The sequence below is a fragment of the Narcine bancroftii genome, chromosome 1, assembly GCF_036971445.1.
Source record: "Narcine bancroftii isolate sNarBan1 chromosome 1, sNarBan1.hap1, whole genome shotgun sequence".
NCBI classification, from domain to species: Eukaryota; Metazoa; Chordata; class Chondrichthyes; order Torpediniformes; family Narcinidae; genus Narcine; species Narcine bancroftii.
The window spans coordinates 234,770,035-234,797,693 of NC_091469.1; the positions used below are offsets into that span (position 1 = coordinate 234,770,035).

The 27,659-nt window shown below is 40.5% G+C and overlaps 1 protein-coding gene across 3 annotated transcripts; it reads left to right on the top strand.

Moving 5' to 3' along the window:
* Positions 1–384: 384 nt before the first annotated feature.
* Positions 385–26,703, top strand: zfand5b (zinc finger, AN1-type domain 5b). 3 transcript variants are annotated; one of them, XM_069892971.1, is made up of 6 exons: positions 385–673; positions 13,030–13,188; positions 13,933–14,032; positions 16,698–16,795; positions 18,654–18,776; positions 25,055–26,703. In XM_069892971.1, the coding sequence occupies exons 2-6, from the start codon at positions 13,038–13,040 to the stop codon at positions 25,204–25,206; spliced, it is 624 nt and encodes a 207-aa protein (XP_069749072.1). In that variant the 5' UTR covers positions 385–673; positions 13,030–13,037; the 3' UTR covers positions 25,207–26,703. The 3 variants fall into 3 exon arrangements, with proteins under 3 accessions (XP_069749072.1, XP_069749085.1, XP_069749077.1); XM_069892984.1 differs by lacking the exon at positions 385–673 and adding an exon at positions 6,946–7,110; XM_069892976.1 differs by lacking the exon at positions 385–673 and adding an exon at positions 7,027–7,110 and having other exon boundaries at positions 25,058–26,703.
* The last annotated feature ends 956 nt before the right edge of the window (positions 26,704–27,659 follow it).

The following is a 27,659-nucleotide window of genomic DNA, read 5'->3' on the forward strand; positions in this document are numbered from 1 at the left end:
TGTTAAGTCCTTCGAAAAACATATCTGGCTACTTCTACAAACTGAACTTTGACATTCTTAAGTCTTTTCTTCTAATGTCAGTGAACATGTAGAGTGAGTCATTGTGAAGGAAGCAGCTAAACCAGTAATATTGTGAGTAAAACCTCTTCCCTCTCTGCTTAAAGTGGTAGCATGTGATTTGGAGAATGTTGGGTGCATGCACCTTCCATGCCCTGTCCATTTCGAACTAATGAATATTTGTGTCACATATCAGTCACTGCAAATCAACAGCACTCACTGTCCCGTCAATGATCACTTGATACATCAGTAAGTCCCTTTTCTGTGACATCACGTTTGCCTGTTTGCATTTTGTTTAGGGGGTTGAGCTCAGTTAATTTCTACCCATGAATGTAAACTATCTATAAGACAGCTTACAAAAAAAAGTAGAAAAATGTTTAAATCAAATTTTACAAGAAATTTTGTTGATTTCCATATGGTATCATGAAAATCAACTCTATTTGGATTTATTCATATCACTGTAACCTTTGCTTTTCTTAATTTCTTCTGATGTAAAGTGAGGAAAAGGGTGCATCTGTAAACAAAACAAAATTTTATGTTGGGTCCAAGTAATATAACTACAGCTTCCAGAACAGAGAAAGTGACTGTGACAACAGATGACTAAAGAGTAGGCAGGGTAAGCAACGCAATTTGCTTCTCTTTTTCTACAAGTTTGTAATCGTGTAATGCACTCAAGATCCATGGATGTTTCTGGATTTCTGGTAGATTCTACATATAATAATAATTGCAGGACACAGGAGGTTTAAGCAAGGATGTTTACTCTAATTCTTTTAGCCAGGAACTTGTTGCATGTGGGGCTTGCATATTTAGATGAGGCAATGCCATTACATCCTCTGGTCACGCCGTATGTTTTATTTATATAACCATAAACAAATACACCACATTAATTTCCATCCTTGAAGAAAGCAAGTGTAAATGTTTTCACAGTTAAATGCTGACATTACAGATTCATTCTCTTGGCTGGCTTGCATTTTGCAATTTGATATCTTCTGTTGTACCCTGTTCTCTGAAGCTAGTTCATGATGTCTCATTGCCATTCAGCGACTCTTGGAACATCAGGAGAGGATTCAATATCATCCATTTCTTTGGCTTCAAGTGTGATCATTTGATCCACATGGTCATTTCTGATAAATACTTGGCGATGGTAAATTGTAGATTTTCACTGTTACTTCCTTTATTCTTTTGAAGTTACTATTTTGACAAAATTATTTTTCCTTTCCTCAGAACATTGCCTTCTGATTCAATTGCTGCCTTTACCCTCTCCCTCCAAGGTTAAGCTTTACCACATTCAATTACGTGTCAAGAAATTACGCATTTCAACCCTCTGCCAGGATAAAACCAGCAGTAGAGTTTGGTGGCAATATCGCCTTTAAACATGAAATTAGCCAAATGATGGATTTTTGTGAAGCTTAAGTAACTTTGGAATACTTCTTCAAGGCTTAACACGTGCACAGGTCTCCTTGCCACCCTTTGGATCCAGGAAGATATGGCAAATATTTGATGCTATTACCTCACATAAAGCTGTCAAATAAATGCAATGAGCCGTTATCAGACACTAACTCTGAAATATTTCATGTGTGGCAACATAGGTAGACTGAATGGTGAAGGTATTTGGCAAGTTTGCCTTTATCAGACATGGCATTGAGTTCAGGTGTTAGGACGCCATGTTACAGTTTTACAAGACGTTGAGAAGGCCACTTTTGAAATACAGGAGCCACTGGGTGATGATCGCGATCCATTCCTATGCCTGTCTTTAATTTGAATTTGTAGATAAGTCAGTACAGGTACATACGGTTTTTACTTAACATCAGTTAGTCAAATGTTTGTCTTAGAACTGTAAAAGAAAATTAAAGGAACAATTCTTAAAACAGTTTAGAGAGAAAAAAAGATCATGATTAAAAGTTAACATTTTCCATCAGTGCCTTGCATTCCAAAAGGGGCATTCATGAGATAACGTGGCATGCGCGAACTGGGGGCACAATTTGTCCGTGAGTACAGGTTATCTGTAAGTTGGACTTTTGTAACCCTGAACTATGTACAGTTTCATTCACCGAACTACCTGAAGGATGTCATTAAATAGGAAGGGGTGCAGAAAAGATTCATGGAGACGTTACCAGAACTAGAGGGAGAAGCTGGATAGTTTAGGATGTTTTTCAGTGCAGGGGGCCTGAGGAGTGATCTTAGGGAGGTATATAAAATAGAGAGGCGTAGATAAGATAAATGATCACAGGTAGAGGAGTCCAAAACTACAGAAAAATAGTTTATGGAACAAGGAGAAAGATTTAAGAGGCCCAAGGGGCAACTTCTTGCATATGTGAAACAAACAGCCAGAGAAAGTGGTAGAAGCAGATATAAGTACGACATTCAAAAGACTTTTAGATGGGTTCATAGATAGGAAAGCATTAGAGCAATATGCACCAAGCAAGGTCAGATAGGCAACTTGATCATCATGTACGAATTGGACCAAGAGGTCAATCTTCATGGTATTATGCTCTACAGAGATAACACTAGTAAAGATGTATCTTAACTCTTCTAATTTTTTTAAATAAAACAACCAAAATATCTGATTTCAATCAATTTGAGATTGCATCAATCAGCATAAGGAAATTTAAAAATTTTAATTTAAATTTTTTAATTTTAAATTTAGAGATAGAGCATGATAAGAGGCCATTTCAGCCCACGAGTCCATGCCATTCAATTTACACCCAATTAACCTGCACCCCCAGTACGTATCAAACGGTGGGTGGAAATCAGTGCCCCCGGGGAAACCCACACAGACATGGTGAGAATGTGCCATCTCCTTACAGACAGCGCAGGGTTAGAACCCTTGTCCTGATAGCTGGCACTGTAGAGGCATTGCACTAACTGCTTCGCCAAATATGCCGCCCCATCCCTGTCCATCTTGTCAAAAATTATCATCAATCTATGAGATTATCTATGCCATTGGGTGACTTGGGAGACATTGCAGAAAAACAAGACACAGATTTTGATAACTATTAGACAATGTTTGCCCAATACACAAAACACTTGGCAATGACATGGTGACAAGGCCATGAAACTCATCTTCAATCCCTCTTCTGAGAAAATGTTTTCAACTTTTAAAAATGCTTTTGTACATTTTCCCCAATTTAAATTTTTTTGGTAGGTTAAGGTATATTTGTGGACCTGACTTAGTACCAAATCCTTCTGACCAATGTGCTGGAAATCTTCTTTGCAAACTATAATGAGAAAATTAAACCTGCTAGTAATATCAGACAATTGGGTTAGAGCTTCAGCTCAAACCCAATTGATTTCTGGCCTCATTAACCTTATGAACCAACCAGTATTGCTGGCCATCCATTTGTAGTCCATAACAACTGCAAGTAACTCAAGACATTGGATGCCATAGCACACCAAAACTTCTTCTGAGATATTTACACTCTCTGTGCAGATGTTGTATTTGAGACAACACTGCTGTCTGATGTCTTGTGTTTCATTTTACACACCTTCCTTTTTGCCTGTCCAAAATTTACTCTTTCAAAGAACAGTTGCTTGAGAAATTGTTGTAACTAAATCTATAACTGTGGTTTGTATAAAAACATAAGAAATTGGAACAGATGTCGGCCATCCAGCCTGTTTCACCATTCAATGAGATCATGGCTGATCTGATGATCGGCTCATCTCCATCTAGCTGCCTTTTCCCCATATCCCTTAATTCCCCTACTATATAAAAATCTATCCAACCTTGCCTTAAATATATTTACTGATGTCACCTCCACTGCTTTAATGGGCAGTGAATTCCACAGATCCACCACCCTCTGGGAAAAACAGTTCCTCCTCATCGCCATCCTAAATCTACTACCCTGAATCTTGAGGATATGTCCCCTAGTTCTGGTCTCCAGCACCAATGGAAACAACTTATCTACCTCTATATTATCTATGCCTTTCTTAATTTTATACTTTTCTATAAGATACCCTCTCATCCCCTCTAAATTCCAGTGAGTACAGTCTCAGTCTCTCCTCATAGGTTAAATCTTTCATTTCTGCTAGCAATCATAAATGAAAGCTTTGGCACTTGTCAAATGATTGAAGGTTATTACATTCCTGGCTTCAAGATTTATTCTACACTGTTACCTCCATGCAAGATGCAAGTTGTACATCTACACACAAAATCAAACTGGAAGGGAGAAGAGAGTGTGATTGGGGGGGGGGATGGGTTCTTTAATATTTGCCTGTTTCTCAAGACATGGAGAAATGGATAGATTTGAAAATCAATTGCTTTAAGAACAAATGCTCCTCTCTGGTCAGCAAACTTTTGTTTGCATTCTCTGCACCTATCCTTCTATCTATGTTAGCTGGTCAGACCTATGCTCATGAACTTGCAGACCCAATAATAAGCAGATGCCACCTTTGAGACCTGTTTCCTAATGGTTTCTGCTGTTTCCATGGAGTTCTGGTAGTGTCTTAATGTCTGTTTCAGAAACAAGCTGCTCAAATGGTAAGAGAATTGATTTTCCTTTTTCTTTAACTTCTTTGTTGGCAATTGAAATATATAAAGGGCAGACATTGGATGCTGCTGGAGTTCTGGCAGGTTCCCCTTACATTAGCAGTTACAAACATGGATAGTTAGATTCAGTCTAACATGAAGAAACTCTAATAAATGGCCTTTAAGAAGCCTGAGGAGTTGATGAGCAGCTATGACCTTTGAGGAAATAACCAGCAGCTGAAGAATGGGATGACTGGGTCTATGAGATGGAAAGAGCAAGGAAGTGAGTGAAAGGGGAGGGGGCTGAGATGGTGGCTAAACTGAGGAAAGCAGTAGGGGAAGAGAGACAGTGGTAGGGGGATAGGAAAATGACATAGGAGGGATGAGTGTGGTTGTGAGGAAGGAAGGACATGGAATAGAATGTGCACAGGTTTGTGTGTCAGGTGTCAGTGAGTGTAGGATCAGCCTGTATCTGAGTGTGCTGGGAGCATCCATGACTGTGCACATAATGTGTGGGAGTGCTCCACAGTTTTAAAGTCGTAATCAAATGATTCGCATGAAATCAAAGTGTGTTCATTCCAGATTTTATTCAAGGTTGTTTGTATACATTTTGGTCTAACCATGTAGAAATTACCACACTTTTTATACCTGTCCATAGTCCCCTCATTTCAGTGCACCATAATGTTTCGGACATTTGGCTTCACAGGTGTTTGTGAGGACTCAGGTATGTTTAATTGCTATGTTGGTACAGGTATAAAAGAGCTAGATTTGCCTCTAAGCTTTTGATCACTTTTGCAGTCTGTCATTCCCATTTTTCAACATGAGGACCAGAGTTGTGCCAATGAAAGTCAAAAAAGCGATGATGAGGTTGAAAAACAAGAATAAAAGACATCGTCCAAACCTTAGGATTACCAAAATCAACAGTTTGGAACAATATGAAGAAGAAAAAGCAAATGAATGAGCTCAGTAATTGAAAAGGGACCGGCATTCCAAGGAAGATCTCCACTGCTAATAATTGAAGAATTCTCCTCATAATGAAGAAAAATCCCCAAATGCATGTCCAACAGATCAGAAACACTCTTCAGGAAGGATATGTCAATAACTATGTCTGCAGAAGACTTCATAAATACAGAGGCTACACTGCAAGATGCAAACCACTAGTTAGACAGAGAAACACAATAGTCAGATAAGTTTGCCAAGTATTTAAAAGAGCCTACAGAATTCTGGTAAAAGCTTTGTGGACATATGAGACTTAAATTAACCTGTGACGGCAAGAGCAAAGTATGGAGGTAAAAAGGAACTCCCCCAAGATCCAAAGCATACCATCTTTGCATTTTGCAGTGTAGAATCTGTATTTCTGTTCATGAAGCCTTCTGCAGACAGGAGCAACTTGACATAATCTACTCCTGAAGAGTGTTTCTCATCTGCCTGGTTAACTAATTTCATGTCTGCACATCTTTTGGTTGACCCTGTAAGAAAGTAGAACAATTGAATCCTCCTGAGGAACCTGTTGAAGGTAAGCTCATGTTTCAAATCTGACATCTTTTTTGTTTGGTAGTCAAGGATGTTAAGATGGGTTAAAACAATTTGAAGAAGGATTGGTGAGAGGGCGGGTGCATAACATGAGTCAGTAATTCGAGTGGACAGGGGCGAGATGTTTACTGTAATGTAAATATGAGACAGACAATGTCTGCCAAGTTGGAGCATTTGATGTGTTGGCTGTGCAAGGATATTGTGGCTCTCCCTTGCAATCGAGGATGATGGCCTTCGTTCTGATGATCCACAGAATGAAGACACCGGCGTATTTGTTTAACGTGTCCTCGACGTTGCACTCCAAGAAGCACACGATCCTTCACAGATCAACCAAACAATTCCAATGGCATGAACAGCATGACGATTGGAGCTGATGGATTTGTTGCAGCCTTCAAACGCCTTCACAACCGTTGAGTGCAAAGTAACTTCGTCCACCTGTTCCGCCATTGGTTGGACTGTTCTTTGTCAGGGACCACACCACCAAGGAGCCTATCTCCAGACCCCGGATCACAGGACCCCACAAGCTTCTCCACCAAGGGGAAGGTGGTGCAAGGTATGGTTTCGTGGCCCAGGCAGGAAGGATGGGCAGAGGTGGTCACCCTATTGCCAGGTCTTCCAATTGGACGCTGAAGGTGAGTAAGCAAAGAGACAAGGGCAGAAAAGTCCCGAGTTGTTGATTTGTCCTGAGGCGAATGCACGTGCCTGTTCTTTGGAGCCCACCTGTTCTTCCGGGAAAAAGGGGGCGGGGAGGGGGGGGAAGGAACGCGCCGGCGCTGGCGCTCAACGGCCAATCGGAGTGCCCGGCCGCACTGAATGACGTCAGCAGCGGGGACAGGAAGTTATAAAGAGGGCGATTCGCCCCTCCGCAGGGAGTCGTGTGAGTGAGTGAGTCGGGCAGCGGACTGCTGGAGAGTCGGGGGAGAGCGGGCCGCCGGAGAACAGCAGCAGGCCGAGTGGACTGGGAGCGGTTCGCCACACGAGCGGATTGAGGGGGGAGGGCGCGGAGGCGCGGCTCGGAATCGAGGAAGAGGTCGGGGTCCTCGCCCACGGCCAAGGTAAGGCTAACGAAGCGGGCTAATTGTTCCGCCTTTGGCCGCAAGTGGTTGGGGGGGGGGGTGAGAGGGCCCTGTTCGGGGGGGGGTAGGGGGTAGAGGGCCCTGTCCGGAGGGGTGGGGGAGAGAGGCGGGGGGTGGGGAGGTAGAGAGCCCTGCCCGGGGGGGTGAGGGAGAGAGAGGAAAGAGTCAGGCGGGGGGTGGGAAACAGGGCCCTCTCCGGGGGGTGGGGGGGGGGAGAGAGAGGGCCCTGTCCGGGGGGGGGAGAGAGGGCCCTGTCCGGGGGGGGGGAGAGAGGGCCCTGTCCGGGGGGGGGAGAGAGGGCCCTGTCCGGGGGGGGGAGAGAGGGCCCTGTCCGGGGGGGGGAGAGAGGGCCCTGTCCGGGGGGGGGGAGAGAGGGCCCTGTCCGGGGGGGGGAGAGAGGGCCCTGTCCGGGGGGGGGAGAGAGGGCCCTGTCCGGGGGGGGAGAGAGGGCCCTGTCCGGAGGGGTGGGGGGAGAGAGGGCCCTGTCCGGGGGGGTGGGGGGAGAGAGGGCCCTGTCCGGGGGGGTGGGGGGAGAGAGGGCCCTGTCTGGGGGGGGGTGTGGGGAAACAGGACCCTGTCTCGGGGGGTGGGGGAGGGAGAGAGGGCCCTGTCTGGGGGGGGGAACAGGACCCTGTCTCGGGGGGTGCGGAGGGAGAGAGGGTCCTGTTTCGGGGGGTGGGGGGAGAGAGGGTCCTGTCCGGCCGGGCCCTGCCCTGCACTTTGTGGCCCGCTGACTTCCTCCGGCTAAAATAGCGTCACGTTGCAGCATCTGCGCGTCTCCGGCGTTTCTTTCTGCCGTGAAATGCGATGAGAGGCCCCGTTTCGAGTGACACCCAAATTTAGTTTCGTGATCTCCCTCTGGGAGGGGTGGGGGGGGGGGTTAAAGAGTCGACGTGTTTGTGGAAGGGGCCGGATGCGCTCCGTGATTCGCTGGTGTCGGCCTCTTTATTTTAAGTAACCTCGTCAGGTGACGCTTTGGGCATTGAGACTTGGCCGCAGCTCTGATGCCGGAAATCTGTTCTTCAGGACGGTTCCTTTTGGAGTGAATGTGTGGACCTTTCTATTGCAGGTTCCTCTCCTTAACACTGCTCTGTGTCCTGCTTCATCCCTGCCACCCAGCTGCTCGGATTTTAGAAATAGTGTCCATGATTCTGATCATGGAATTGCCTTGTCCATCTGATGAAACGTTTCTGTCCGTTGAGCTTCAGAAAAATGTAGTGGGGGGGGGGTTCTATTCACAATATCGGTGCAAGTCTGGGGTTTTTTTCTGTACATTATTGCTATTACCCTGGGGTTTTTTTGCTGCCTTCTGATTTGATTTTGTACGACTAAATGTGTAACGAATTGGAGCTCGCAATGCTTTATATAATGTAATTGTAGCCTACTTGTGTGTGGGTTTTAAGCTGGTTTCCATTGCAGCCTTGTGATTGGCAAAAACGGCATGCTCATGTGCATGTTCTAGTAGGGATGCTTATCAAGATACTTCACTGGTCCTTTGCTTTGTGAGAGCTGATGATTTTTTAAAAACTTTTGCCACAAATGTTATTCAGAAGGAAATGTGAAATTTCATTCCAAACCACTTCCTGGAATGGCAGATGGATTTAACTGAAGATGTTTGTGCTCATTTCTCTCAAACACTTTCTGATCAAAGTGGTTATGGAATGGAGTGGGATGATTACATAATCTAACTCTTATTGGTGTAGGTCAGCAGGTCCCTTTCTGTTTTCTCTCTCTCTGGTCTATTGAAGCAAATCAATTCAAGGTAGCTTTTGATTCCTTGTGTCTACTGAGAGAAGACAACTGATAGCTTGACTTTTGCTTTATCTAGTTCCTTTGAGTTTTACACAAATAATTAATTGCAAGTATAATTTTATCTTTTCTCTGTCCTGACCTTGTGCTGATGGTGGTATCATGTAAAGCATACCCAAAATATTTCAGAATACTAGTTTTACGTTTCTTTTGGAAATGTGACATTTAAATTCTTTGACAAAATGTAAAAAAAAAAATCAATGTTTTAACCTGCATTATAAATCTAAATGCTCTGGTGCAGAATTAAACCTTTTGCACCATACTTTAGCATGAGGTCATCATGTCCCTTTGGGATTGAATAAAGCTGTTTCTCCTTTGAACTTGCTGTACAGTTGATTGTTCTGTGCTGTATAATATGCCATTTGTCTGGGTGAGCCTCTACTGGATCTGTTGATTAAGGGAAGCATTCTCCTGCATTTAACCTGTTAAGTCTTTTTACGAAGTTAATTTTGATAAGATTGCATTTTGTAAAGTAATGGGATACAGTCCTGGGCAACTGTGGCTTTCCTTTATGGTAATCTTGCCATCTCTTGCATAGCTTGGTAAATTTTAGTGCCAAATTACACTTTCTTGGCTGAGGAGACCCAAATTACGCACAGTACTCCGGATGTGCCTTCAGGTCTGAGACAAAAACTTGAGTCTTTTGTTGCAGACCCTTGGCTGAATAAGCAATAATTTCAGGTTGCTCTTCAGGATAATTTTGTACCTTGTAAATAAATAATTTGTGTAAAAATGTGTGACAATCACATCTCTCTTCAGTCCCTCCCCCACCACTTACTAGGGATTCCATTATTTTTGGTTTGAGCATAAAGGTAATTGTTTTGAGGTGAGAAGCAAACTACTGAAAGGAGTTGGGGGGGGGGGTGGCGGGGGAGAGTTTTTAATCAGAGGGTGGTATATGCATGGAACAAGTTACCAGAAGTAAAAGTAAGGGAAATGGTGCCATTTGGTCAATTTCATGAATTTGTAATGGCAGAGCAGGTCAGGAAGGCATGTAGGTTGGCAGGCAGAGTTGGGCCATTGAGTATGCTTCTGTGCTGTTTGACTGATTCCCATTTTCTGTCAGCCAGAGACCTCAAATTCTATTTCTTTCCCTCTGCCCCTCTCTGGTCTTCCCAATCTTTGTCCCACGGTAAAAGCCAGGACATTCCTCGCTGCTAGCAGTATAATAAACACTAGTGGCCTGAAGATCACCAGCTTGGTAAGCAGTCAGCCTTTTGCTGGCTGACCACCTTTGGAGGCAAAGGGAAACATTGGTAGTTAAATTGCTCATCTACTTTTTGAGTGGATTGTTTCTTAAAAATTCAGCAGCAATAATTCAAAGGAAAAGAGCTGGTCTCCTGGTCATCATCTTCAATTAATGTCAATGAGGAAATGTGCATTATTAATGACCTTTTGGACCTATCTGGTGTCTTGCACTTTGTCTTTTAAGACATCAAATCAGTTTTTAATGCTTCATAAGCAATCACATTTATTCCTATACTTTTTTTCCTGTTTACTGGGTGTTGATTCTTCAAAAGCATTGGATTACAAAACTTCAAATTGTATAACTGCTTTCAGTGTTTTACTTTAAGTATGAGCTGTATATTGTGCACGAATGACTACTGCTGAGTAAGAAAATTGTTCTGTTACTGCTCTATAGTCTTGTATTACCATTGCTACCATAGTCTGAGTAATGAACCAATACATGAGATGCTGAGTGAATGCAGTAAACCTTGTCACTGCTCTATAATTAAATAATTCTATGTTGCATGCTTCGATCTGGAATTTTCCATGAAAATAGTATTGTTGTAAATTTGTGTAAAAGTCACTTAGTTGTTGACCTGGTAAAGTTGTCTGTGAAGCAGTGATTTACAACTTTTTAAGTAACTTCATCAGTAAATGTGTTGCTGGCCTTTTTTTTAGACGAAGTAATGGCATCTTGGTGAGCACCTGAGTGGAAATGGGCTAGTGTGCTGTAGAAAAATTGTCTTGATTTTAAATACGCCCAAGTTTACAACCTAATTGATCAGGCATTCATGAATGTATGCATTCATGATTTAATTGCTGTAGAAGCTAAATCTAGAGTAGAATTTTAAGTTACCAGGTTGTATGTGGCTATTATTACAGTTGTATTTCAAGTTATCTTCAAGTATACCTAATCACTTGGCCACTTTGCATAAATAGTTCTATCTTTAAATAATGCTGAGATTGATGGGATACATTTTGCAGACAAACTTGCAATTTCTTATGAAATGGAGGAAATGCGTGTAATAGAAGATGCCATGTATATTAAAAAAAATCAACCCCCAATTTTTGGACCCGGTCACCTGGAGCTCCTGACCACAGACCCTCACCCTGGCTACCCACCCATCTGAGTTCCCAATGCCCTGACAGTGGATTCTTGCCCCGGCCTTACCACCTGGTACCAGACACCTGCCTACCCTCCTGAGCTCCCAACGTCTCGAATGTTAAAATGCTGCGGTCAAAAGCAGTATGCATGTATTCAACCCTCCAAGTATTGGTCCACAAAATTTGACCATTACACGTGGTTTAGCTGCATGGTTTTAATTTTGAAGATTTCTGCCATGACATCATTTTTAAATGTTTTAATTTGTTCTGCAGAGCAGCCATTCACAACCTTTTCTTTTGGCTTGTTGTCTCTTTTGGGATTCTGCTCAAAGTTTGCAGGTCCCTTCCATTGAAGCAGTCAAGTTTCTGTTCTTCTCTCCTACCGACTACATAAAACATTGCTACACAAGGTGAAAAGAAAGTCGGGCAAAATGTGCGGTGGCCCCCAGGGAAGCATATCCCTCCAACAGGGGCTATGTGCCCTGCAGTTCCTGGGGTCATAGCACATTTAAAAGTGGGGGGGGGGGTTGATGGGGAATTGAGAGAAATTTTATGCATAGCACTTGTCTGAGATGAGATTAATTGACTGACAGTTGGTTGAAAATCCAGAATTTAGTATTAAAAGTTCCAAGAGAGTTAGAGTCATTTTTTTTTTGTTTTTGCCATGTTCTACAATAGGAAAGAAAGTTTTTTGGATCTGGCAGTTCTATTCAAGCATGGAAGAAAAGAGATTGACTGGGTGGGGTGAGTCCTTAGCAGCTTTCCAGGAGCAGGGCAATAATTTTTTATGATCTAGTCAGTAGGAGAGAAGAAACCAACTATAATTGACTGCTTCACAGGGAAGGAGGGGGGGGGGCGATCCATAAACTATGAGCAGAGTCCTAAGGGGGCTGCTGTCGAGAACAATGCATGATTCCATTACACATGAATATTTTGATCTCTGTACCACCATTGTACAAAACAGCGTGACAAATGATTTGGCCCAAACAACCACCATATATTTATAGCTCATGTTGTAACAATTAGTTATTAGGTTTTCTCTTTTAATCTACTTGCAGCCAGTTTCAGCACCAAACTGATCCAACTTTCCTCGTAGTTGTCATCATTTCTGATATTTGGATCAAGAGCCAAGAAGCATACTCAAGTGACAGGGAAATGAAGGTGCATTTGACCAGGTGGCATTTGAGAAATTGATATCAAGTGATCTTGCATCTGATGGGGAATTGAGCGAAATTTTATGCAGAGCACTTTCTAGGACCAGTGCAGCTGTGTACAATGTGATGAGGAAAGGTTGTCTTATGCGAAGCTGAACTGCTTGGATACTGCAAAGAACTGAAACTACTTCCTGTTGTACTTTTGGTGGAGAAATTGGGCACATGTCCTGATGACTTTGCATTGTGATGAATTGTTTGTTATTTTAATTTGTGATCGGTCCTATTTTCCGTGATACGCCACTGCTTTCTACCGCAAAAGTTCAGTCAACCCCCTTTCGACCCCTTGAATAATCCCATCAACCACTTTGGGGACCCCTAGTTTAGGCAAAAGATCGGGTATAATTTTGCATGATGGAACTGGGTGGCCTACTCCCATCCCTATTTGTGTTGTGTTCTGTTGCTGCAAGGCATGCAGGCACTATTTTGTTCTGGATCCCCACATCATGCAACAGTGTAAAATCTGAAGATGGTAATTGTTGCAATCCAATTATTGAAATGTTATGACAAAGCCCACAATTAATAATTTGCTATTTTGTTCACACAGAATACAATATGGCTCAAGAAACTAATCAAACTCAAGTGCCTATGTTGTGTGCTACTGGATGTGGATTTTATGGAAATCCTAGGACCAATGGAATGTGTTCAGTGTGTTATAAGGAACACCTACAAAGACAACAAAATGGTGGGCGAATGAGTCCTATAGGTAAGAGGGCATCTGATTCTGCTTCTTTCATTCAAAGTTCAATCTTGAATTTTTCCTGATGTTTGTTATGCTTCTTCATTAGTTTGAAGTCCATTATTTCCAAATACTGGACAGGTTGGATTCAAGTAGATTGTTATGTTAAAGAAAAACATATTTTCTGTGTTTTTGCTTCTTAAAGCAGTATAGATCTGGAGTATCCAGCCAAAAACTAGGCAACCAAGTTTTTAATGTATTTTTTTTTAGAAAGTCCATATTGTGACGTGAATCAAGATGGGGAATGATGGTGGACTATAAAATGGTTACGATCACTGTTCTGTGAAACTTGAGGCCGAGGACAGTCTGTAGAAGCAAATCAATTTCTTGTCCTCCTCTGTTGGGGGGGGTGGGGTGTAGAAATTGATATCAAATAAGGCAATAGAATTTGAACAGACTCCATTTTGGAGGGTCCAGTTGTAACACTAGATTCTTTGGCTGAGATGAGAAGGATGACCTGTCATTCACACTATTTGGACAATAGCAGTCAGATGTATTGGAGATTGATTGAAGTCTATTGAGGTTCTTTCATTTCAAGGCTGCAATATTAGAATGGCAGTTTTATTTGGAAATAATGACATTACACTTTCAACTGCTGAACCTGTTTAGTTGACCTAATTAAATCTTGAGATTTGGAATGATTGGAGTTTTAGATGGCATAATTTAGATACTATAATAAATGGAGTTCACAAATATACATTTTATTTTAAGGTGCATCGAGTACTTCCAACAGCTCAGAGTTTACTCGTGTCCAGAGAACAGAAGGCTTCAAATCGGAAGGTGCCTCTATCACCTCCACTGTCAAGTCAAGGTAATTGGTATATAAACAAATAAGCTGCAAGTATAATTAGTAATAATAATCTGGTATGAAATTGATTGCCTCCTCGGGTAATTGTGCTATTTTAGTGATCTTCTTTTGTGACCATAATTAATGTCCATTCAACTTTCCTGTCTTGCTAAATGAAAAGGAATCCAATCCTGAAGAATATCAGGAAGCAATTCTGGCGGGGCAAGAATTTTTCTCTGGAGGCTTGATATTGGAAAGAGCTCATAGACCCTTAAGAAGAAGACCTCTGCTTGGTCAATCACCGAGACCCATGATAATTCGATGCTTGAATTATTTGGACAGAGAAACAATACTTCGTCTAGCAGTGCAAAATGCGAGACAACGACAAGCTCCATTAATGATTCAGAATAGTAGAGGTTTTTTTTATCCCGATTTGAGTCAAGAGGTTATTCAGCGTTGGTGTCGATTTAATCCAGTTAAAGAAGTTTTGTGGCGTTAAGGTTATAATTCTACTTTTCGATATCCGGCAGTGTTGAAGGTGTTTTGTGGAGACTTTCAATCTCGATTTTTTGAGAATGAGCATGAAGCAATGATTTTTGCTGATTCGTTGTCAGATGTACAAGGAAAAAGACGTAGCCCACCATTGTCTCCAAAAGAAAAATCTGGTTGTTCTGGAAATGGGAGAAATGGGAATGGAAAGAGTCTGCTCTCTTGAAATGGGGTCACCGAGTTTGGAATCTCTTGGATGAATAGAAGAACTTTCTTATTCTTACTTTATTTTTATGTTATTATGATATCTTGTTGTTATTCTTTGTTTGGCTGGTGGGGGAGAGATTTGCTCTATGTTCTATTCGTCATCAGCCACTGGTGGGTGATCCACACCCAAGAATGGTTTAGGGATTACTGCCTTGGTAGTTTTTTGGGGTTTTTTTTAACTTTATCTTTTTCTTTTTTTTCATTTTTATTTTATTTAGTCTTTAATTTGTGGTTTATTTTTCTCCTATTGGAGGGCCTATTTATGTTGTTTTGAGTTTTTATATATAGATATTATTAGTTCTTAGTAATATTAGTAGATATGTCAAAGTTGAGGTTTGCTACTTTTAATGTTCAAGGTTTAAATACATCAATTTTTGTTCAGATGGAATGTAAATTTGTTACAGCAACATAATGTGCCTATACTAAAACATTCAATGAAGTTATGGACAAAGAAAATTATAGGTTTTAGTGGTGAATTGTTGGCCTTGACTCCGTTGTATAATGTTTTAAAGAAGGGTCTGGGATTAGATAAATTTCATCTTGCTTTTGTATATTTAGCATTATCTGTAGCGAAAAAATGTGTTGCTAATATGTGGAAAGATACAAATATGATTGATATTAATAGATGGCATAATGAGATGAAATATTGTTTAATGGAAAAAATCACATGTTTTGCGTGATAACTATAGTTTTTTTTATTAATAAGTGGTTATATTCAGAATATTTACATTTTGATTAGATCTTAATATGTATGTTTAATTTTTCTTTTTTCTCTTATGGCTTTCCTTGGCTGAAAGGGGGGGTTCTCTTTTTTTTCCTTTTTTTTTCTTTTGTATATATAAAATATATCATTCATGTTTAGTTTATTGTTATGTATGTTACTTATTATCTGTATTTTGATCGAATAAATACAATTTTTTTAAAAAAGAAGCAATTCTGGTTTAGTTTCAATCATGTTGTTCATTTTGTACATTTGAGTACAACCCAAAAAATCCATTTTATAATCAAATTTTGAATTCTTTAATTGTCTCCTAACTTGGTTGTTCATTCTATGAAGGTTCCTGGTTGATCAAGTGAATTTTTTAAATCCTAGAAGTAAGAGCTGTTAGCTGTCATCTAGATTTGTCCATTCCAATTTTGGTCATTACAACTAAATTAGTAACCATTTTTACAGTTGAATTAGATTTACACCTTGTTCAATATGATGAAACTTTTTGGCAGCCAGCTTGGTCCTCAGGTGACAGATACAGAAGACCTGTTACCCAAGGATTTTTGACAACTCATGGTCTTTTCAGACTTTTAAATGACTACCATTGATTCATTTTAATTTAAATGCTTTTGTATTTAGTGCATTAAATGCATTCTAGCATTAAGATTAAATGTTTGCATTTTCTGTAAGATTGGTAACCATATTAAAATTGGTTCAGGTGCACTCATCCATAGCTCTGTAGTGCAACGTGTTGAATGAGCTGATTTGCAATGCAATTTCATCACTGGTTGAAGGTTGGCATGATCTAACCCAACAAGTAGTTAACTAAGTGAAAGCATTTGAAACTTGGCTTATTTCAATTAATTTGTAAAACTTCAGCCACCCTATCTTGTTGGATACTGCAAGATAAATTAGATAGTGACTTGTTTGTAAGTTGGTTCAGTTTGCAAACAAAATAATTGGTGCTGTGTCACATTTCAAATAAAATCCAGTCTGAGTTTTAAGAACCATTGGTTTACAACAAAATTTCTTTTGCTTAAATCAGCATCTAATAATCAAAATTTAGTAATTGATTAAAAAAAGAAACTGACCTCTTAAATATTGTTTAATATTGCTTAAACTATCTTGCTTGTTCATAATATAAGCTGAGGCTCTTCAAATTTTATCAGAAACTGATTGATCTAGTAACTTGGATGTCCTGACAATGTTTTTCATACTTTACAGAAATGTGTCTGGCTCAGCTTTGCCTGTAACACAGCAGATGACTGAAATGAGTATTTCCCGAGAAACAAAAGAGACTGAAATTGAAATACCAGACCCAGGTATGCACATTTTGAGTATTGTGTGTCATGTAATTTTGGATAATAGGTGCAACAACTTATTTTTGCAATAATTTAGCCTGAACACTTGCTCACAGATTTGATTCTAGTGAGGCAATGTTAATTCTTCAAGTTGGCAGCAGTGTTCCCCAGGCTATCTTTTCATTAATTGGCTTCTCTGATTTTGCTATATTCACCATGCAAAAATTACTAATTCACTAAAATGACCAGCTTCAAGACAAGTTACTCATTTTTGGAAAAGTCAAAATTGTACAACAATCCATGTGTTTTTACCAAAGCTGTTTTTTAAAAAAGCAGCATTTTTATTTGATCCAGACCTTTACAACAAGTATTTTATTGCTTATACCCATGATAATTGTGATCATGTACTGTGATACCCATTTTTTTAAAGAATGTCTATATTTCTTCAGATTATTTTTATTATACTTTTTATCTGTTTCACTCTGGCTTTGCAAAGGAAATTAGCCTCCAGTTCTGATGGGAGCTTGCATCCCAACCTAGTTTTGTATTATCAGCAAAATTTGTGGCATTGATCAATCACTTTATTTAAATTGTTGATCTGGTTTGTTAGTAAGCAAGACTCCAGTTGGTCCTAATATCCAAACCAGTCCAATCTGCTACTGTGAGCACTTGGTAGTCCTGCTCATTTATGAAGCAGGCTTATTTAGCACCTAATAGCCTGAATACAGCTGAAATTCTTATCTTGGAAGCTAAACCAGCTCAGGACTGGTCAGTACTTGGAGGGGAGACTGCCGAGGAACATCAGGTGCTGTAAGTTTCTGCGAGGGGCGCTGGACAAGCTGGCGATTCTCTAATGGTAGACAAAAGTTAAGAATTTCATGTATATTACATTCTAAATATAGTATTATGTGACAATAATGGAACCTTTTGTCTTTATTTAGTGGCTCAAAATGATAATGTAAGAGTTCCTCACAGTTGTAATTGCTTAGTCATTGACTTTGCTCTTATCCTCAGAACCTAAAGTCCATGGCTATGTATATTCAATAAGCCTGGCAACATTTAAGCAGATCAGAGAGCACATTGCACCTCGAGTCAATTGAGGAAAATCAAACCCCACCCTCAAAATACTGGGGGTTACTGAGGAAAACTAAAAGCAGTCACAATTATTGTGCCATTATGGATACTGGACAAGGCTGTACATTCTTCAGTCTACAATGTAGTACTCCACCTCAATGAAGTTAAAATTCTAGAAATTCATCATCCTAAGCATTAATTTCTGTTATTGCGCAGTGGATGCAACACCTGCAGATACTCCCCTAATCTCTTGTAGTAACTCCCAAACACAATGACCAAATCCAAGAGACAAGGACTACCTGTACAATAGCTTGTTTATTGTTCTGACTTGGAAAATATCTACATTCCAACATTATCACTGGGCCTAAATTTGGAAATGCAACATTATATGTATACCTTCTCCAGAATGATTACCTATTTAAGATCATCTCTCTGCCTCCACTTTGGTCAGTGGCGTGTAGGCAGTAAATATTGGCCTTGCAATACAATGATGCCCAGTCTTGTAGAACAATGCCCCATTTTTGTACTAAGTAGCATTTTTGTGTTGTAGTTGCTACATGAATGAAAGCCTCCTGTGCAAATTTATTTTTGATATGCTCAAAGAGCAGTGACGTCCTAATTTGATCTATATACATGAGCTGAAAATGCTTCAAAGTAACATGCTCCAGTAAATATTGAGTACCGTTGATTTTGTGAAGTGAATTTGCTTTAAAACGATTACAGAATTATAATTATTTAAAATGAATAATATGCATGATCGAGGTAAAATTTGCGCAACTCAATGTACCTATTTGTACAATTGTAGCTGAAGCATCTCTGGTATCTGTACCTGGTACTGGTACTGTGTCAGGAGAGGAAAAGTCTGCAGATATTCCTCGACCAAAGAAAAACAGATGTTTCCAGTGCAGGAAAAAAGTTGGTCTTACGGGTGAGCCATCTTCATTTATGATGAGATTGCATATCTTCATGTTGAGTTGAGTGAATATTAGTAGCCTTAATTGCTGATGGCAATTGACATATTGCAATGGATCCCAAAATACCTTGCAAAGGGGGTATTTGTCTTGATTGTATTTATAGTGTTCCCCTTGCTTAAATTACTTCCTGTTAGAACCATGGAATATTACAGCACAAAAACAGGCCCCTTTGGCCCTTCTCGACTATGCTGACCCATTTTTCAGTCCCACTGACCTTCACCCTGTCCAAAGTCCCCCAGACCTCTTCCATCCATGTACCTGTCCAAATTCTTAAATGTTAAAATGGGGCCTGTATTCACCAATTCAGCTGGCAGTTTTTTACACATTCCCACCACTCTCTGAAATTACCCTTGATGTTCCTGAGGTGAATGTATGTTGAGCTGTCAGTCTCTCACTGCCTAGCCCTGCTTTATTGACATTGGACGTATATTATCTCCACCACTTAAGACACTCCCCTTGGTATATCTGTGTATGCACCCATTGTCTTTCATTATTGTACCACTAGTTTCTGCTAATAAAAGCCATGATTACTGCTTGTGTACGCTGTCTTTGACTACTTCATTAACTGGCACGTCAGTTCCCCCTTAACTTTCCCCTTTCACCTTTAACACATATCCTCTGGTTTGTATCTCACCTACCCTCAGTGGAAAATCCCTGCTGATATTTATTCTATCCATTCCTCTCATAATTTTAAATACCTCAATCAAATCTCCCATCTTTTTACTACTGCTGTTCTATTTGAATTTGGATGATCATCTACATTTTTTATTTAAATCAGAGTCCAGTGAGTTTGTATTCTGTACACAAGTCAACTCAAATCTTACTCTAAACATGAGCTCCTTACCTTTCTTCAGCCATCAGATTTCCAAAAAATGTCCTGGAAAACAAATAAGGTAGATTTTTTCATTTTCTAATTGGGTTTGTGAGAGGGCTGACTTCCCTCCAGGAACTTTTCAAGTCAACAAGCTTCAGTGAGAATAGGTAAGAGGTGAGGAATAGTTGGAGTTGAAGTCAGAAAGGGCCACCCTATTTGAGGAACAAAAATAATTCAGCAGGTAGGCACAAGTAAGGGCAGGTTTTTTTAGATTTCATATTTTATTCGTCTAGTCATAGTAGGAATGGCAGCCAAGGCAGGGGAATGCTCCTCTTGCAAAATGTGGGTCATCAGAAAAGCCGGTAGTATCCCTGATGACTTCATCTGCAAGACGTTCATCCAGCTGCAGCTCCTGACAAGCCAAGTTAAGGAATTGGTGCTGGAGTTGGATGAAGTCAGGATCATTTGGGAGCCAGAGGGGGTGATAGGCAGGAGGCTAGATTGGTGACAATCAGGAGAGGGAAAGGGGGCAGACAGTGGAGGGCACCCTTGTGGTCGTCCCCCTCAATAACAAATATACCATTTTGGATACTGTTATTGGGGGTGAGAGGGGGGAGAACCTACCAGGGAAAAGTCCTGGAGATCAGGTCTCTGGCACAGAGACTGGTCTTGTGCCTAGGAGGGAGGAGAAAAGGTGAGCTGTAGTGATAGGAGATTCCATAGTTAGGGGGACAGATGAGAGGTATGCTGCCTCCCTGGTGCCAGGGTCCAAGATGTCTCCGATCAAGTTCACTGCATTCTCAGGATGAAAGGTGAGCAGCCAGATGTTGTGGTCCATATAGGGACCAATGATGTGGGTAAGAAGGGTGAAGAGGTCTTGCAGGGAGCATTCAGGGTGTTTGGCAGGATCTGCAGAGAAGCAATCTCAGGATTTCTACCCATGCCACGTGCTAGTGGGGAGATAATGCAGCTTAACATGTGGTGTAGGAGGGAGGGCTTCAGTATCATTGAACTATCTTCTAGGGAAGGTGGGACCTGTTCCGATGGGACACTTTGCATCTGAACCGCAAGGGGGGGTGGAAGAGGGAAAAGATGTTAAAATTGCATGCACCATGAAAAGTCAGTGGATTGAATGTGGTAGAAATGTTTTCAGGGTCATCTATTTCAATGCAAGGAGTATTGCAGGAAAGGCAGATGAGCTTAGAGCATGGATTGGCACATGAAATTATGACACTGTGCCCATTAGTGAAACTTAGTTGCAGGAGTGGCAGCTCGATGTTCTGGGCTTCTTTTGCTTTAGACACGATAGAAATGGGGGGAGCATTGCTCATCAAGGAAAATATCGTAGCTATGTTCAGGCACGACAGACCAGAGTGCTTATCTACGGAGGCTATATGGATGGAGCTGGGTAACAGGAAAGGTATGACCATACTCATGGGGTTGTATTATTGACCACCCAATAGTCAGTGCAAATTGGAGGAGAAAAATCTATAGAGAGAGCAGACCATTGCAGGAAACACAATGCAATGGTAGTAGATTTTAACTTACCACAAATTGACTGGAATTCCCATACTATAAAAGGGCTGGATGGCTTGGAATTTGTCAAATGTGCTCAGGAAAATTTTCTAAATCAATGTATAGAGTTACTAACCAGAGAGAGTGCAACACTGGATCTCTTGTAATGGAATGAGACAGGTGACAGAAGTATGTGTTGGGGAATATTTTGGGTTCAGTGAGCATAATGTCATTAGTTTCAAGTTAATTATGGAGAAGGCCTTGGTTTGAGATTCTAAATTGGAGAAAGGTCAATTTTGAGAAAATGGGAAAGGATCTAGATTTGGATAAGTTTTCGGAAAAGGGTGTACGAGGTTTAGTTGAAGGTCCTCTACTAAAGTTTTGAGACTACATAGTTTGTGTTCCTGTCAGGATCAAAAGCAAGGTTAGAAGGGAGAGGGAATCTTAGGTTTGGTGGGTTGACAGAGATGAGTCTGGGCACGAGGGTTATAATTACGCTTTTATAAATGAGCACACAATTTATAGAAGAGCGTGGGAAACAAACGGGAGAACATTAACTGGTACACAATTACATGTAACTATAAATGGGCTCTACACACTGCTGGGCCCCTGATCAGTGAGAGCATGGTTCTACTTCACACTACAAGCAGTGGTTGTACACCTGCTCCTGGACCCCTGATTAGTGGGAGCTGTGACTCTACTGCAAATATTGCAATACTACAGCTCAGCTTCAATGCAGTACACACCTTACCACTGACCCACACAGTTAGTAACACAATCTCCCACATTGTTAGTACGATCTTCTACTCCCATGTGATTGAGTCCACGTGTCCATTCATAACTCACTGCTCGCAGTGCCATTTATTGTATTTAGAAGAGTATCAGGTTCAGGGAGGAGAGTCTGGACACCAGGGTTACAATCACACGTAACTTTTATTAACACGTGCACAATTTATAGAAGAGCTTGGGAAAATCGTAACGGGAATAAAACACAAGGGAACAAATTATACAACATGGAAAACAAATGGGAGAATGTTAAATGGTACACAATTACTAATTCATGTAAATGACAATATTGACATTCACACACTATAAGAAGGAGTTCTACATGCTCCCAGGCCCCTGATCAATGGGAGCACGGCTCTACTGCACACTATATGCAGGGGTTCCACATGCTCCCAGCCCACTGATCAGTAGGAGTGCACTCTACAACACGCTATACACAGGGGTTCTACACATGCTCCCAGACCCCTGATCAGTGGGAGGTGCAGCTGCTATCACAATACTATTGCTCAGCTTTGGTGCAGTGCACACCTTACCCACCACCCTTCCAAATGACGTCCACAGCAGGGAGTGGTGTCTAGGACTCAGACTACAAGGCAGAGAGAGTGAATGTGCTGTGCGCTCCAGTTAAATACAGGGCTAATCTATTTGTCTAGCTAACAATGTTGTGATTTGAATTAGCCAACGGCAAGGTGTGCACTAATTGGTGGGTGGAGTCCAACCTTGACTGAAAGGTGATGTGGCTTCCAAATAAGTTTCAGATGGAAGGACATGTGACCATCTGCAATACAGTTTGGGAGGACACACCTCCTCCACATACAGCAATTGGGGATTTGGTTTGGAAGAAGAGATGTATGACAGGTATAGGCATCATGCAGCAAATGAAGTACTTGAGTGGGAAGGCTTAAAGAAGATCTTGCTTTGGCAGATAAGGTGAAGGAAAATCCCAAGGGTTTCTACAGGTATATTGAGAGGAAGGATCAAAATTGGTCCCCTTGAAGATCAGAAAAGGTCTGATTTGTATGGAATCAAAAGAGATGGGAGAGGTCTTGAATGTTTTTTTCATTAGTATTTACTCAGGAAAAGGGCACAGAGTCATGGAAGTAAAACAAGCATGAGGTCATGGAACCTATACAGATTAGAGGAGGAAGTGCTTCCTGTCTTAAAGTAAATAAGGGTGGATAAATTCCCAGGGCCTAGGAGGCTAGTGTATAAATTGCTGGGGATCTAGCAGAAATATTTAAAATGTCCTTGGCCACGAGTGTGATGCCAGAGGATTGGAGGGTAGCTTGCGTTGCTTTAAAAAAGGCTCCAAAAGTAACCTTGGAAATTATAGGCCAGTGAGCCTGATGTCAGTAGTAGGTAAATTATTAGATGTTCTAAGATCAGATATCCAGTTACCTGGGTAGCTATGGACTGATTAGGGATAGTCATCATGGCTTTGTGCTTAGTAGGACATGTTTAACCAATCTTAATTTTTCAAGGAGGTTGCCAGGAAAGTTGATGAAGGCTTTGGACGTTCTCTACAAGGACTGCAGCAAGGCCTTTGACAAGGTCCCGCGTGGGTGGTGAGCCAGGAAGATTCAGATACTAGGTATTCGTGGTGAACTGGATTCGACAATGGCTGGACAGGAGAAGCCAGAGAGTAGTGGTGGATGATTGCTTCTCAGACTGGAGGTCTGTGATTGGTGGTGGGCCTCAGGAATCAGTGCTGGGACCATTGTTGTTTGTTATCTATAATCTAAGATTTGATGGATAATGTATTAAATTGGATCAGCAAGTTTGCAGATGACACTAAGATTGGAAGTGTTGTGGACAGTGAAGAAGGTTTTAAAAGCTTGCAGTGATCTGGAATAGTTTAAAAAAAAGGGCTGTAAAATGGCAAATTGAATTTAATACAGACAAGTGCAAGGTGTTGCATTTCATAAGAACAAACCAGGAAAGAACATGTGCAATAAATGGTAGGGCACTGAGGAGTGTGGTAGAACAGAAGGATCTAGGAATATGGATGCATAATTCCTGAAAGTGGCGGTACTGATGGATAGGGTTGTAAAAAGGGCTTTTGGCATCTTGACCTTTATAAATCAAAATATTGAGTAGAGTTGTTGGGACGTTATGGTAAAGTTGTACAAGACATTGGTGAGTCCGTATTTGGAGTACCGTGTGCAGTTTTGGGCACCTAACTTCAGGAAAGATGTCAGAGAAGATTTACTAGGATCTTGCCCAGACTTCAGGAACAAAGTTGGGGAAGGTTAAGCAGGTTAAGATTTTATTTCCTGGAACGTAGAAGAATGATGGGAGATTTGAAAGAGGTGTTTAAAATTGAGGGGATGGATAGAGTAAATATAGGCAGGCTTTTCTACTGAGGGTAGGTGAGGGCATGGGTTAAGGGTGAAAGATCATCAGGGGTAACTTCACAGTGGTGGGACTGTGGAACAAGCTGCCAGATGAAGTGGGGAAAATGGACTCAATTTTAACACGAAGAATTTAGACAGGTACATTGATGGGAGAGGTCTGGAGGGCTATGGACTGGGTCCAGGTCAGTGGAACCAAGCAATACAAATTGGAAGGGCTGAAGAGGTCTGCTTCTGGGCTGTAATATTCTATCAGTAGAGTATTCTCCTGTCCTCGGTACAAAATACACACACGCCAGCAGGTATAACACACATACAGACAAACCGTGCATATGCAAAACAAGTATAAATAAATATTGTTTCATGAGCGTGAGTTGTGGATGGTTAGTGACCAGTTACTTTGGTCATTCAGCATATTCTCACTGCCTGTTGTTATACCATAAAATCTTCATCAGAATTTAAAAAAAATACTATTGGGAAGTAAATCCAGAGCAAATAAGTTTTTTTAAAAAAACTTAAATTAAGCTGGTCTTTTCACATCTTGCTATCCTTTTTCCAATAATTAGGGCATCTTTAGCTTTCTAACAATGAAGCAACTTCACCATTGGTTCATATTTTCATGAATGCTCAGGTTTTGAAGATTTAAAAAGTTGTTTGTTGGTGGGACCTGCACTGCTGATTGAAGTGAAACTTGACAACAAGGAGTTCTAAAAGTGCTTGATGTGGTCATAGAAACACGAATTGGTAAACTTTATTTTTTCTACAGCAGGTTTCGACTGTCGATGTGGGAACTTGTTTTGTGGACTTCACCGGTACTCTGATAAACACAATTGTCCTTATGACTACAAAGCAGAAGCAGCTTTGAAGATCAGGAAAGAAAATCCTATTATTGTAGCTGAGAAAATTCAGAGGATTTAAGCACTCAAATTAAAATGCCAGTAACTTTCTGGCAAAGACTGCATTTATTCCTTATCTTCTGTTTTTGGAATCCTTCATAGAGCAGATGCATGGGCTGAATCCTTGTCTGTTCAAGTTTGTTTTAACCCTAGTTTCTCCTCATTATAAGATGCAATTGAGCACACAGTACAATATTAATTGAGAGAAACCTGCAAGATTGAAATTCCTAACAGTGGTTGGATGGTTGATGTGCCAAGTGAACTTGATGACCTGGTGTAGTGCTTTTTAATTCATTAAAGTGACCAACCAAAAATTCGTCAATCTGTGTTTCTAGTGCCTAAGCAGATTTTGGTCTTGGCTTTCTTGATGCCCTAATATTAAAAGTATGTAAACAAAATATAGAATACTGAACAAATAATATTTTGTTAAGTGACTGTTTTCAAAGGGTTCTTGGAGTTGCCTTTATTTGGGCATTCTTAGATCCAGTTTTATAGGTTAATTTTGATGTGTTGGTGATACTCGGGGGGTGGGGGGGGGGGGTGAAATTTGAGCAAATGGGAAAGGCTTAAGTAGTTATGTCATTACAAAGTTTTTTTCCTGGTCTCTAAGATCAATGTGTCATGTGCTCAGTTTTTTGATCTTGGCAATTTAAGTTCAGAATGGTAGAGAAGCCAGCCTGTCTGTACCTTGTTAAGTATTTTGGGCTCTGGTTTCACATACGAAAGCTTGTGCACTAAGTCTGTAGTTCTAAGATTAATGCAGGCTTTGTTTACAGAAGTTGCACATAACTTGCTCATGGCTGTTGTAAGCAAGTAATTTTCAGGCTGTCCAGACAGCTAATGTCCCAGTTATACTGCATGTTGGTGACTGATTCCTTCAAATAATGTGGATGCCAAATTGCAATAAAATACTGGTAGGAGAACCTGATAGTGAAGTGCCTGCATGACCTATACTGCTGCATGTGGCATGTAATTTGGATTTCCAACCTTTTGGTATTTGGGCAGATGTGTTGGTGCAGAAGCTGAAAGTGCTATCTGCTGGGAACATATTTGCTAATTTCATCTTCACAATACCACGGTGCATTATAACTGGGCTGTATATTGTATCACAGTAAGAATGTAGCATTGGCTTATTGCATGAACTGCACATCTCGGCAGTATGTACATGTTGAGCAGTAGAAATTGCAATATACTTACCTGAAGTTGTATTTTTTAAATCTATTGGAAGATGTGATGTACAAAGTATTTGTATTTTTTAACCCTGTACTACTTGGGTGTGTAGTGTGACCAGAATCTTGATAATTTTATTCAAGCTGTGATCTTGATTATACTGTCTAAACTTGCAATAACTCTGCACATTTAACCACAGTACACAGGAACTTGTTTTTGGCAAACTACAGTATTTATGCCTTTTTTAATCTTGGGTATGTAATTTGTACAGAAGTATATTTATGTAATGCATATAATCATACTTAGTCGGCATTTATGCAAAAGAATGTAAATAAACATGCAGAACCAGTTTATCGGCACTTTTATTTTGACTGCAATGTTTGAATAAGCAGTTGCTAGAGGTAGATACAATTAGCCCTTTTTTTTTGATTTGAGTTTTATGTAAGGGTGGGAAACTAACTGCTGGAGATGTTTGAGGATTTGATGATAAAGGCTCTCTGAACTCTTGAAATTTACCCTTGAGCAAACATTCCCAAGATTCAGTTTTTTTTTAAGTAGACAGCTGCAAGTCATCACTGTCTCTTCCTGGTGTGATCTAGCATCCTTCTTTATCTTGAATCTTTCTCCAAAATGTAACTCTTTATGTAGTTTAACATGTCCTCTCTAATTGAGATACAGTAAAGTAGAAGGACCAGAGCATAACCCAAGGCATTTTTTTTAGATGATTTTTTTAAGTTAGTTTTTCTTGTACTTTGGGGGTTTTTTGCTTTATTTCTATTAATCCAGATTGAAATCTATTCTCAAAGTGGATTCCATTTGGTTTGATTTGTAAAGCAGATGCTTTACAGGTTGTCAGTGGGAATATTGGAAACTAAATTATTAACTTGGGCATTCAAACAAAGTACTTCTAAACGTGCTGAATTTATTCAAAACAAATTTCCAGCCACTGGGCTACTTGTGTTTTTCTAAGTGGTAAGAACATGGGAATTTTGCAAAAGTTCATTAGTTTATTGGTAATATTTCACAACTACGGCCACTTTTGTGGGAAGATTAATTGATATCCTGTATGGATTGCACAGCATCGTTGTCCAATGAGAACCAAATGTTTCAACGTGGGCAAATATCATGTGTTGGTAGCAAATTCTGTGTTGGTTTCGATTCCTAAACTAATCACATTTTAACTTTCTCCATCCTGTCATATGTTAATCATCTAGTTTCTCAACAGCAAAAAGCCATCCATTTTTTTAAATCCTGTAGCCACAAACTTATACTTGCACTAAATTACAATGTTTAAAAGATTTAGAC